Below are 12696 nucleotides of genomic sequence, written 5' to 3'. Positions count from 1 at the left end.
GAAAATCGATACCTTAAACTAGGATATGGACCTACTTATGTTATATATATATATATATATATATATATATACGGTCCCTATCCAGAGTGAAACTTCACTCTGAAATTACAGAGTGAAGTTCCACATTTGGCACACTTTTCGGTCAAATGTTTTCACCATAAGTGATTCAATATTTAGGTATGCTATTCAAGATCATCTCTACAAAATTTCATCTAATTCGGACATCGTTAAGGTATTGAAATTAGATTAAATCAATGAATGAATTAAAACTGTTCAACGTGAACCATTCGTGTAAATCTCAATTTTGAAAGCTCAAACCATTGTCAAATTGGATGAAACTTTGTAGAGATGATCTTGAATAGCATACCTAAATATTGAATCGCTTATGGTGAAAAAATTTGACCGAAAAGTGTGCTAAAATTGGAGCTTTACTCTGTAATTTCAGAGTGAAGCTTCACTCTGGATAAGTACTATATATATATACAGTCTCTATCCAGAGTGAAGATTCACTCTGAAATTACATAGTGAAGTTCCAATTTTGGCATACTTTTCGGTCAAATTTTTTCACCATAAGCGATTCAATATTTAGGTATGTTATTCAAGATCATCTATACAAAGTTTCATCCAATTTGATAATGGTTTGAGCTTTCAAAATTGAGATTTACACGAACGGTTCACGTTAAACAATTTTAATTCATTCATTTATTTAATCTAATTTCAATACCTTAGCGATATCCGAATTGGATGAAACTTTGTGGAGATGATCTTGAATAACATACATAAATATTGAATCGCTTATGGTGAAAAAATTTGACCGAAAAGTGTGCCGAAATTGGAACTTCACTCTGTAATTTCAGAGTGAAACTTCACTCTGGATAGAGACTATATGTATATATATATATATATATATATATATATAGTTCTTATCCAGAGTAAACCTTCACTCTGAAATTTTAGAGTGAAGTTTTTTATTTTGGCACACTTTTCGGTCAAATTTTTTCATCATAAGTAATTCAATATTGATGTATGCTATTCAAGATCATGTCTACAAAATTTCATCCAATTTAACAATAGTTTGAGATTTCAAAATCGAGATTTACACTAACGGTTCACGTTGAACAACTTTAATTCGTTCATTCATTTAATTTAATTTCAATACCTTAGCAATGTCCGAATTTGATGAAATTTTGTAGAGATTATTTTGAATAGTATACCTAAATATTAAATCACTTATGGTGAAAATATTTGACCGAAAAGTGTGCCAAAATTAGAACTTCACTCTGTAATTTCATAGTGAAGGTTCACTCTGGATAGGGACTGTATATATCTGGATATGGAATATATATATATATATATAGCCCGTCTTGGCTGCGGAGGTCCGCACCACTGTTTTGGTGCGGATTTCAATTTTTGCACCACTTTTCGATCGAATTTCCTCATCTCCACCGTCTCGTATCTAGATAATATTGTGTAGATCATCTCTGCAAAAGTTCAGCCAATTTGGTGATCGTTAAGACACTCAAAATTGCGTTTTTCTGTTAAAAACATGAACGGTTCATGTTTGACAGAATATAGTCCGTCCATTTGTTTTTCGATTTTGAGGACCTTAGCGATCACCAAATTAGCTGCAATTTTGCAGAGATGATCTACACAATATTATCTAGATAGTAGACGGTGGAGATGAGGAAATTCGACCGAAAAGTAGTACAAAAATGGAAATCCGCACCAAAATCATTGGTGCGGACCTCCGAAAATCTGTATATATATATATATATATATATATATATATATATATATAACAAAGCAAGGTGATCGAAAGAAAAAGGATTTGGGCATTAAGAAAGACCTCTTTCTTCCTAGAAAGGAACAAATTGGGAACTAGGGCTTCTGCAATCGCAGTTTGCGGTAAGTAATCGGGTTCCGACTATCGTCTAATCTTAAACCCAACTTATTGAATTTAAAAACCAGTATTCTTTTTCATCATACAAATTGTTCATTTTGTAAATGGCTTTATTTGCAGCTTGAGGCTAGAAAAGAAGTTGAAAATGTTCAAGAACACATTCCAATCTGGGTTTCTGTCCATTCTCTACAGCCTCGGGTATTTCCCTTGACTTATGCTCTTGTCTTTTCAGTTTTCGTTTATCGTACTTGTGATTTGATACTTAAGCTGTGTACTTTTTTCTTGTGGTAATTAGGAGCAAACCTTTGCAGATATGGGACAAAGAAGGTGAACCCCAACAACCTTCTGACCAACTTCTGTTATGCTTTTTTTATTTCAAGTCATAAAAAGTACTTTTTGTTTCATCGTCTTGTCTCTCAAATAAGTTTGAATCTTAAATAGGTTTGAATTTGTAGGTTTAAAATGGTTTGCACTTTTGTAACCAAAAAAAAAAGGTTTGCTCTTTCTTAAGATTGATACCAGGGTGGGAAATCTGCTAGGTTAGACTATGAGAGTCGCGAGTTTGCTTAATGTGTTATAACTTATTACTCAGACTTGTAATCATGCCTCGTCTACTTCAATAATGAGGCAAAAGACTCTGGATAATTGTAGACATGATTTCATATCTGACTACAGGACATTAGTTCTTCTTACACTACAATAGAATTTGGTGCTAGTGTGAAAAGATTTATTATTCTACTCCAACCATTGTCTTTAAGATGTTTGCACCTAGTTGTAACATTTTATGTGTTTGATTTTATGTCAAGCAGTTGTTGATGGCCATATAAAGAGACCACATGATGAAGACATACAATCCAATGTCCTTGAAATTGTTGGATCGAATATCCAGTCCACATACATTACGTGCCCAGCAGATCCATCAGCAACGTTGAGTATTAAACTGCCGTTCCTTGTCATTATTGTGAAGAATCTGAAGAAATATTTCACTTTTGAGATTCAAGTTCTGGATGATAAGAATGTCAGGCGACGTTTTCGAGCTTCTAATTTTCAAGTGTGTAAGTTTGTCCCTGTTGTATTGATGTCCATCATTGACATGGCCTTTTATCTTGTTCTCTCCTTTTTTTTTTTTTGGTGTTTCAAATGAGATTCTGGTAACTACTGATTGTGCTGTCTGTATCACTTCAGAAGTTGGACAAAAGAAACCTAAAACCTCATTGGTGAGAGTATGATTTAATTATGAGCAGTGCAAGATTCTAAACCATAGATCACTCTTGTAGATTGCTTGTTGGGAATAGTGTGATAATATGTTATCTCTTCTCTTTGGTTCAATGTCTAAACATGGTGCTGTTATATATTCTTCTGCGAATGGTATACACAACTGTTGGACTACTGGGAGATTTGTTGATATCTGCACGGATATAATGGGGTTAAATAACGGTCAAGAACAACTAATCATGGTAAAGTGTTGTTGTTTTGACCAATCCTTGTGTTTGGAATCATAAAAACAGTGGCTGATATGCTCTGCATGATAATTATATGCTGCTCTGGAAATATTAAAGGGATTATATTAAAACTGAGTACTTATTTATTTATCTTTTATAGGCTGGCACCCGAGTGAAGCCGTATATCTGCACCATGCCACTGAGGATGGATGAGGGCTGGAATCAAATTCAGTTTAATCTGGCTGATTTTACCAGGAGAGCCTATGGAACAAACTATGTGGAGACATTGCGAGTTCAGGTTCATGCAAATTGCCGCCTGAGGAGGATATATTTCTCTGACCGCTTGTACTCCGAGGAGGAACTTCCTCCTGAATTTAAACTATACCTTCCAATGCAACAGGTACTTTCGTCGGTCTTACTGGTGAAACATTTAGGCTTTCTGAGCAGGTTTCACTCCGCTTGTGCTAATAATGTTTGAACTGCAGAGGACATGACTGAATGCAAGTGAGGAGGTTCAAACTGTTGGAGCTAGATGGATATCATCTTTCCTTTTCCTGGGTGTAAGAAAATACCAATTGTATCAGACCCATGTTTGTATGCTCATGGCCTCATGGGGCAGAGAATGTAGAACAGAAAAACCTTGATCTTTAATGGTTTTGTATGCACTGTGATCAAATGAGCACATTATGCTTGTCTTGGATTTATTCCAATTTTCGTAGCCTGATATATACTGTTGGTTTCTTATGTTTATATGTGGAGTTGACATCTAAGAATTTGTGGCACAAGAAAATACTAAATATCTTTTTGCTTCAGTTATGTAAGCTTGTTCGCTCTAAGTGAACCCAAAATGATAGTATATTTCATACATAACAGAAAAGCTTATGCCAACAATCCAGATGGACTGGAATTCAAGAGCTCCTTGTGAAATACCTCCAAAATGTCACTATGTCAAGAGTTGCCTGTATGTTTAACCCTGTTGAAGTAGACAAACTCTGGCACAATCTAGAGATAAATTCAGTTGTGTTTGTGTTGAAACTGCTCAGGTTGATCCTCTAAAACTATTTGTATTTTGTCATGTGACTCATGTCAAGGATCAGTGTCATTCTGTCAATCGGTTATCTAGGAGAAGTGAAGTCCTATGAACATTAATGTTTAAAGGTAATTCCCGCTAGCTCAATGGAACTCCTGCACCTCCTACAGTCAAATGTTAATATCTAACAAATCCAACTGGAAATATATATTATATATTATCACTTGTAGTACTAGCAATGATAAGATCCACTTTGCGTCTTTACTTCACTATGTCTGTGGAGTCTGACTCTCAAGCTTTAGTTAATCGAATTAAAAATGGTGAAATTGATGTGCATCTCCTAGCATCCATGATCCGAAGCTGCAGTTATTTATAGGAAGTTAGCTTCTATTCATACTTCTCAAATTGACACCTAAACCTCATTTTTTTTTCATATTAATATTGAAAAAGTCAACGCATGTGAAATGACCAAAATATATTAAGGGGGTGTATTGTATATAGATTTGTGTTGATTTATTTTAATTGACAGACTTTTTAGAAACTTCACGGACTCTTTAAAAAGTATACAAACTTTCATAGAATTATCAAAATCACTGATTTCAACCACAGACTTTAGGCTGATATCTACAGACTTTTATTGATTCATCAAATCCAGATAATTGATATTGATCGACTCTCATAGATTTCTCAGTACTCGTAAAAAAATTGAAACTACTTTTTTTTTGTTAGTTATGAAAATAATGCATGGTAACTGAATAATATGCATATCATGTCTCTAAACTACAAGTCCACGGTTCCATGATAATTTGCTTCATTCTCGGGTGCCCGAGTGCGTCCAAAGTATCTAGAAACATGGGTGTTCTCTGACGCCTCGTGGGTGTTATTGGACGGAGATTAATGCATTTTAGAAATAATTTTTTTCTAAGTAAATTTATTGGTTGTGTCTATTACAAAAATACAAAGTCATTAGTGAATCTCAATTATTTAAGAAAATTTAAAATGAACCGTTCAAAATTAATCTATCGACAAATAAGTACTAAAAAAATGGAAGTAAATAAATTGTTCAGAAGGTTTCAAGCTAAAGAAGTCGGTGTTCATGACACATTGATATAATTATTATTCTCTTTTCTTCTTACGTACTTTTTTTATCGTCATTGTTTTTATTGTTAGCATTGAATATGTGTTCACATATGAGAATAAAGTATTAATAAGTGTAAAGATACACGGTAATAACATAACATAAAGAATAAGAAAAACAATCATTGGATTATAAGAATAAACATGGGCATAACATATTAGGTTGTAAGAAAAAATTCGGTAAAAAAACAAAAAGAAAATAAAGAAAAATGTTGGAGAATGAACGCCTTTAAATACAATATTGATAAAGTCCATGAGAAAGTCCATGAAAAATTTGGTGTAGAGGCTAGAAAATTTTTGGATTGTGCTGTTTATAATTAACACTATAAAGTCCATGAGATTCCATGAATTTATATTTCCATGAGTATGAATGATATTTTTGAATACCTACATAATTCTATTCATTTTTAAAAGTCCAGATTGAATACCCCAAACTTTTATGGATTCCATAATGACTTTTAAAAATCCTAATTGAATACACCTGGACTTGTAATGATAATTAAAAGTCTATATTGAATACACCTGGACTTTTGAATTACATAGATTTTTTTTAAAATCTCACTAATTTCATATACAATACACCCCCCCCCCCCCCCCCCCCTAAGAGTACAAATATAAATTAAGAGAAATAAAAAAAATGAGTCCATAAATTATATATCCAGAATCATTTACAATCGATGATTAAGTAAACTTTTATGTTTGAAAGAATATATAATTTATAGGCAATGACTGATGTATTTTCTAAAATATGATGCTCGCGCATTCGATTAACTATATTTTTGTGGTTGTTAGCTTCTAATTACATTGAGCTTATTTTTCAGCTTTACCGCATTATTCATGATTAATGATGAGATCAAAGAACTTGGAGATAAATATATTTAATGATGCACTATAATCTAAAACAAACAGGCTTTGAATCTCGACAAAAGTTAAGGACTTATTGAATAAAAAAAATATCATTGTCGAATGTTCAAAATTAAAGGAGGTCCAATCAACAATTTTGGAGGTATGAATAACATTTTATTAAATCAATTGAACTATGGGCATTTTAGGAAAAATATGAAGGTCTAAATAGTATTTCGCTATATTGTAAAAGAGAGGTTTTAAATACACACCATATATCTCTTAATACACACCCTTTTATTTTATTTTTTATAGAATCTTATTTAAGTATGTTAAATGCCCATAATAGACGTACATATTATTATTGGACAAGAATTTAAACAAAAAAAATAGTCTAGGTTTTTCGACCTAGACGTACGTGTTTGATTATATACCTCATAATTATCAAAAACGTACTTTTAAGTTTGTTAGCTTAGTGGTTCAACTTATATTAAAAACAATTGGCTATTTTTATATCAGATTTTGGTTTTTCTTTCAACCTTATTGAACAAGTATTGCATGTGAATTGAATAATAAGTTTAGTTGAGACGTTGGGTTACAAGACTTCACTACTGAATAATAAGTTTATATATGATGTCAAACATTTCTAGCAGAAAACATGAAAGATTAAAATATCTATATTAGTTAAATTATAATTATACTAAATAATAAAATATTTCATGATATATAGATGAAGGGTAATTTTGGTATTTTTGAGGTGTGCATTCAGAGAAGAATTGACATGAAATTTTGCATTGGTAGTGTATTAAGAAGTGGGTTTGTATTAAGAGAAAGAAGTTGTATTTAAATCTTCTCATTGTAAAAACAAATTGGAGGTTCACTCATTAAAGAGGTTTAAGTGTCAATTTGAGAGATAAAAATATAGGCATTTTCTTTTTAAATAATAATCACATATTTCGAAAATCCAGCACGGCACTGGGCATTGGCTCGATGCCTAAACGGCTAAACCTAGTCTGGATGGGGATCGTGAATCAAACTCTCAAGATTTCATTACTTATGAATTCGTTCGTACTATAGGGAGCTGATCGGCTCTCTCTCGATTAACCCATGTAACAATAAAAAATAATATAACCGAAGAATTTTAATGTATAATGTACACAATCAAACTTATCAGAATTATGATCCATACATAAACACATGGTTTGCACTTCAAAAAGGATGATAAACTGAAATTTGTAAAATCTCGAGAAATGGCGAGCTTGTTGAATTTGTAACATCTCTAAATTCATAACAATAAAATTTCGAATTTGTGGATGCTAACACTCTGATATAACTTTAATAAATGAAATTATGTTACAGTAGCTGAATATCTTTTCCAAGTTTAACAAAACACTTAGATTACAAACTGTAACAGCACGTAATTACACGAGTGTAAATTGTACAGTAGTCAACTCTCATAAGTCCTCACCAAAATAAGAAAATGAACAGAACCAAAAACAACATCATGATGTTACGTTGCTCACTCCTTCCGCCTCTACAACTACAATGTACCTGCAGTGCTACCCCCTGCACTAATAATCGTACACCAGGATTGTAAACACAACCTGGTCAGCTACAAAGCTGGTATGAGTAAACTAAAAGAAATACTCAAGGATAATGTAACATATTTCTAAACTCAGAAATATATATAAAACAACATTATCATCACAACACTAATAACGTCAAACACGCAACCAATGCCACAACAAATGCCACATATCGCAACACAAGTATAATCACAATTCACAAATCACATATCGCAACACAAGCATATCATTTTGAGTTAATACGACCCTCAAGTCGCACCCAGAAGAATGACAATAATACTAGAGCTCTAGATGATCATCCCCACAACCGGTCAAGGAGTGGTTTTAACACTATGCCACTAAGACCGCCACAAAGGCAGAACATTGAAATACATTTTGCCACTTAGGCCGCCACTAAGACTAAATCATATGTATGCATATATATCATATTACCATTTAGATATACGTATATAAATCTCCAAATCTATACACATTTATATTGCAATCTCACAACAAGTAAAAATATACAAAATGTAAGTTCACACATCTAGTTACCGCCAAGGGTAACTAGACCAAACGTGAGACTTACTCACCTTAAAGCTTGCTCCAATTTCTAATTCACCAAGTATGAAAACTCATCTCACCTCAAACACCTAAGTGACAACAAAAATCACTTAGTAAGGAAAATAACCCAAGACAACCCTACAACCCTCTTATGAACCAAAGAGCTAGGTTCTTCTTCTCCTACCTCTACCTTTCTAAAAATAACCAAAAAGACAAGCTCCTAATTTACTATGGCCACCCTCTCGGTCTAACTCACCAATCGTAACAAACCGAAATCTCACTACCCCTAGTTCACCAAATTGAAACTCTAAACTCAAACATTCCACAATTTTGTTATCGGCCTTACTAAAACTAACCACCTTTCACCACTCAAATTCTCAAAAACTCACCTTCAACACAGTGGGACTGTGCACAGCCCTTCACCATTCAAACAACTTCCCACTACTACCTCTCACTACCCTCCTGACCACATGACTCTAACTCTCACTATCTAAACACAAAACCAGCACAGTCCCACAGCAAACACAGCAACCAAAACATCACCAAACTAACTCCAACTCAGCCACACCAGACTTCTACCCACATCACCACTACATCTAAAACATTGATCAAAGAAATGGGGGAGGTATTTACCTCAGTGACTGCCCAGAAAGGGCAAGGAGTTGCTGGAGTTGCAGCTGGTATCTTTTCTTTTGAAAGAGTCACAATAAGCTTAAGTTTTAGGCCCCAAACTTCCATCAAACTTGTAAGGATGCAATCCAGGGATTGCCAAGGCTAATTCCAAGTGAACACGAGCCTTAGGCTCGCCGGAAACACCACCCAGGTGGTTGTGTGATCTATTGAAATTCTAAGGCAGTGGCACAGCTCTCCAGACGATAGCGACGACTTGTCTCCACCTCAGCTTGGTACTGCTCTGCCCTGTGACGTCCACATGTCCAGAGACAGCTGCTGTAAGGTTGGAAGTGGAAGTTTCAGGGAGAAGAAGAAAAGATTAATTTGGTGGTGAAGATGAAGATATTTGAGAAAGGAAAGAAATGGGAGGTCGGTGGAGTGAGAAGAAGGAACTGATAGAGAAGAAGAAGAAGAAGAAGAAGAAGAAGAAGAAGAAGAAGAAGAAGAAGAAGAAGAAGAAGAAGAAGAAGAAGAAGAAGAAGAAGAAGAAGAAGAAGAAGAAGAAGAAGAAGAAGAAGAGAAATGGTGAGTTCGGCAGAGGGAGAGGGATAAGATAAGTGTGAAAAGATATTTTACCCCTCCGAACAACAAACTTCCGTTATCAATTTCTCGCTCCTCCGAGTTCTGAAAATTATGTGTTGAATGTCTATGCACTCGTTTTGACGAGATCTACAACTTTCATAAATGAAATTTTCTTAAACGAGCAACGAATTAAAAATCGACTCTTGAGTCGAATGAATTAAATGGTCAAACGACTTAATGGTTCTTGAACCGATTTCTACATTGAATGAAGACTATTTAAAAGACGTATAATATGGATATAACCAAAATATCATTTCATTAATCTCAATGAAATTGCAAGAAATGAATCAACCAAATTTGGGTTATTACATAATTGTTCCGAGTTATATTGATCAAGCCAACACCGGTTCCTCCATAACTTTACTGTTAGCAGAAACTGGCGCTTTGTTTGGTACATTTGGAAGGTCCAATCTCTCATCTTCTTGAACGGATGGCACTGAGGAAGGTACTTCGGGCAGATCTTTAACACCCATCTGGGATTCCAAGTTCTCAAATTCTGCTAAAATTTCCTCTTCGTCTTCTGTTGATAATTTCTCCCCCAAGATTGCATTAATTTCATCTTGGTAAGCTTTTGCTTCATCAGTATCATCCATTAGCTTTTGTACATCCTCAAGGTTGATCTCACTTTGTATAGCTTTAATTGCATTATTGCCAGCCTTCAAACTCTCAAATACAGCTTTCTGCTTGCTTGTTAGTTCAATATCTTGCAGCTGTTGTTCAACATTAATAACCCAGGTATCTACTTGCTTTAATAACTCCTCTTGTGCCTTTTTCTTCTTTAATGCCAACAATGCTCTTTCCTTCTTCTTGTCACGAATCAAGTCCCTTGCAGCTTGCTTTTCTGCTTCAACCACAGCTTCAAGCTGTTGTTGGTACTGAGCAAGTTTGCGTCTCTGGGTCTTGAGAGAGAGAATAGCTCGATCAACTTCAGTGATCTTGGGTTTCTTCACCAACAAGTTCCCCATCTATTACTAATACAACATTCCTTTCCGGCTGACTTAAAATTAATTGAGTATAAAGAATGATGAGAGATTTGAATGATAAGCTTCTTCCAACCAAATCAGAGATGTGTTCACTCCAAGCACAAAACAGAATTCAAGCTGTCTGATGAGAGAGCTGTATGGACAATAGATCTTCAAATTGATATATGCAAAGAATCCAATGATACGCGCTAAACTTTTACTGAAGAATGAGAAAGAACCTTTGGGCTTATTTCACATTAACATGTAATCCAGACAAGACCCACACCCAGTTATTGATATAATCACAATCTTTCAACTAAATTGTCAGACCCAAAGTACCAATCAACATCGATGTAATTAATAGTTTATGATTGAATAGCGAAAACTCAAAACTGAGACCAACAGAGAGGAATGGAAGTTGCAAGAGATTTCAAACCTGGTACTAAGATTGGAGTCCAATCACCCTCGAAGTTCAGTCTAGTGAAATCAAATTTTACTAAGAATACACTCGTAGGCGGGATTGTTTTGATTGAGTAGCAATTTTCTATTGACTCTCAAGAAGCATAGAATTTGCCATATTTAACTCCAAAGGGGGAAAAATAAACCAAAGGCAAACTTAAGTCGGGATGAGTGATAATCGATGAAGAAGTCGCGTTTCAAATTTAACTACGATGAGTTGGCATGATTTTATTTTTGACATAGTTAATCATACTGCTCATACATCCAAATTGAGTTAAGTCGGGCGGTGATTACAGTAACACTGTCTGTGGGGTGGGGGATTCAGAAAAGAAAGCCCAGCAAAAGCACCGGAATTCTGCCAATCCCACAATAATTTCCTCTGGTCATTCAAGCTAAATTAAAGACATGCCCTACCAATTAGGTTCTAGACAAGAAGGTGTGGATGAATAATAATTTGGATGCGGATAAGGAGCAACACGGCAAAGAAGAAACTTCTTGGTTAAAGTAAGAGTTTTGATTTTGGTTCATCATTTTAAACCCCCTGTAAATCCTTCCACACCAGACAGTACTTAAAGAACATCCTTGCAAAAAGAAACAAAACCAATGGCTCATTTAGCGAGACTGATTTATCGAACATTTCTGTGCAGCTCTGGAAGCTGTATGTTTAGCACAGAATTGAAGTGCTGCATAACACTGTTGCTGCACATATGAGGCTACATGTGCCATTAATATTTCTCCTGTAAGCTTATTTAGATATGGCTAATGAGCAGACACAATAAAACTTGATTACTGCAATTCCTTGCATCCAGAACTCCAGAAGGACAATACCCGCAATCTATCATTATAAGGATTGGGACAGTGACCTTATAATGTCAATGAAATTTAAAGCATATCTTAAGCTAGGAGAAATTTCTCTAAAACAAAGTCCTTCTCTTGATGGTCAGTCAAAAACAAGTAAACCAAAACAAAAACGCATCTCAAATTAGATGCAAAAGTTCCTAGTCCAAGTCTCCAAAAGCATACAAAAATCGTCAAAAAGGACATATATACGACCAGATCAGAGAAGAGAGAGAATATTCATCTAACCCAATAGGCCATCAGTGATAAATAATTCAAAAGATGATATACATAACATATAGGATCGGTGAATTACATATTTAACATGTTCTAACATAATAATTGAAGTCCTAACTCAACAATTACATACAAAAATACAGTAGAGATTGAAATCAGAAACAAGAGAATAGTGTAATAGAGAGAGAAAGATTGAGAAATCTTACCCAAAACTAGGTGAACAAATCCTTGTTGTTTGCTGAATTGGGACCTGAGAGCTGACTTGACTCTCAGAGAATCGCAGCAGATCAGAACCCAACAGAGAGACAGACCGCAGCCAGACAGCCAGAGTTGGATTGAGAGAGAGAGAGAGAGAGAAACCAGAGACGAGAATAATCGTATTACACGCTACACAAAGAAGGAAATATGTATCCAAAAAACAAAAAAAGGAGGAAGGAAATAAGGAGGTTTGGTCTAAGGGTAAAGC

At 34.7% G+C, this 12696-nt stretch overlaps 2 protein-coding genes across 4 annotated transcripts; one reads left to right on the top strand and one right to left on the bottom strand.

Moving 5' to 3' along the window:
* The first annotated feature begins 1836 nt into the window (after nt 1-1836).
* Nucleotides 1837-4035, top strand: LOC126802748 (uncharacterized). The gene is made up of 6 exons (XM_050530430.1): nt 1837-1905; nt 2022-2098; nt 2196-2227; nt 2710-2951; nt 3503-3742; nt 3828-4035. The coding sequence occupies exons 2-6, from the start codon at nt 2046-2048 to the stop codon at nt 3834-3836; spliced, it is 576 nt and encodes a 191-aa protein (XP_050386387.1). The 5' UTR covers nt 1837-1905; nt 2022-2045; the 3' UTR covers nt 3837-4035.
* Nucleotides 4036-9963: 5928 nt separating this feature from the next.
* LOC126801724 (vacuolar protein sorting-associated protein 20 homolog 2) lies at nt 9964-12612 on the bottom strand. 3 transcript variants are annotated; one of them, XM_050529167.1, is made up of 2 exons: nt 12437-12612; nt 9964-10917 (listed from the first exon to the last, which is right to left on the bottom strand). In XM_050529167.1, the coding sequence occupies exon 2, from the start codon at nt 10698-10700 to the stop codon at nt 10068-10070; it is 633 nt and encodes a 210-aa protein (XP_050385124.1). In that variant the 5' UTR covers nt 10701-10917; nt 12437-12612; the 3' UTR covers nt 9964-10067. The 3 variants fall into 3 exon arrangements, with proteins under 3 accessions (XP_050385124.1, XP_050385125.1, XP_050385126.1); XM_050529168.1 differs by having other exon boundaries at nt 9964-10851; XM_050529169.1 differs by having other exon boundaries at nt 9964-10732.
* Nucleotides 12613-12696: the final 84 nt, after the last annotated feature.

Source organism: Argentina anserina, chromosome 7 (assembly GCF_933775445.1).
Source record: "Argentina anserina chromosome 7, drPotAnse1.1, whole genome shotgun sequence".
Lineage (NCBI taxonomy): Eukaryota > Viridiplantae > Streptophyta > Magnoliopsida > Rosales > Rosaceae > Argentina > Argentina anserina.
This window is presented reverse-complemented; position numbering and strand designations above follow the sequence as displayed.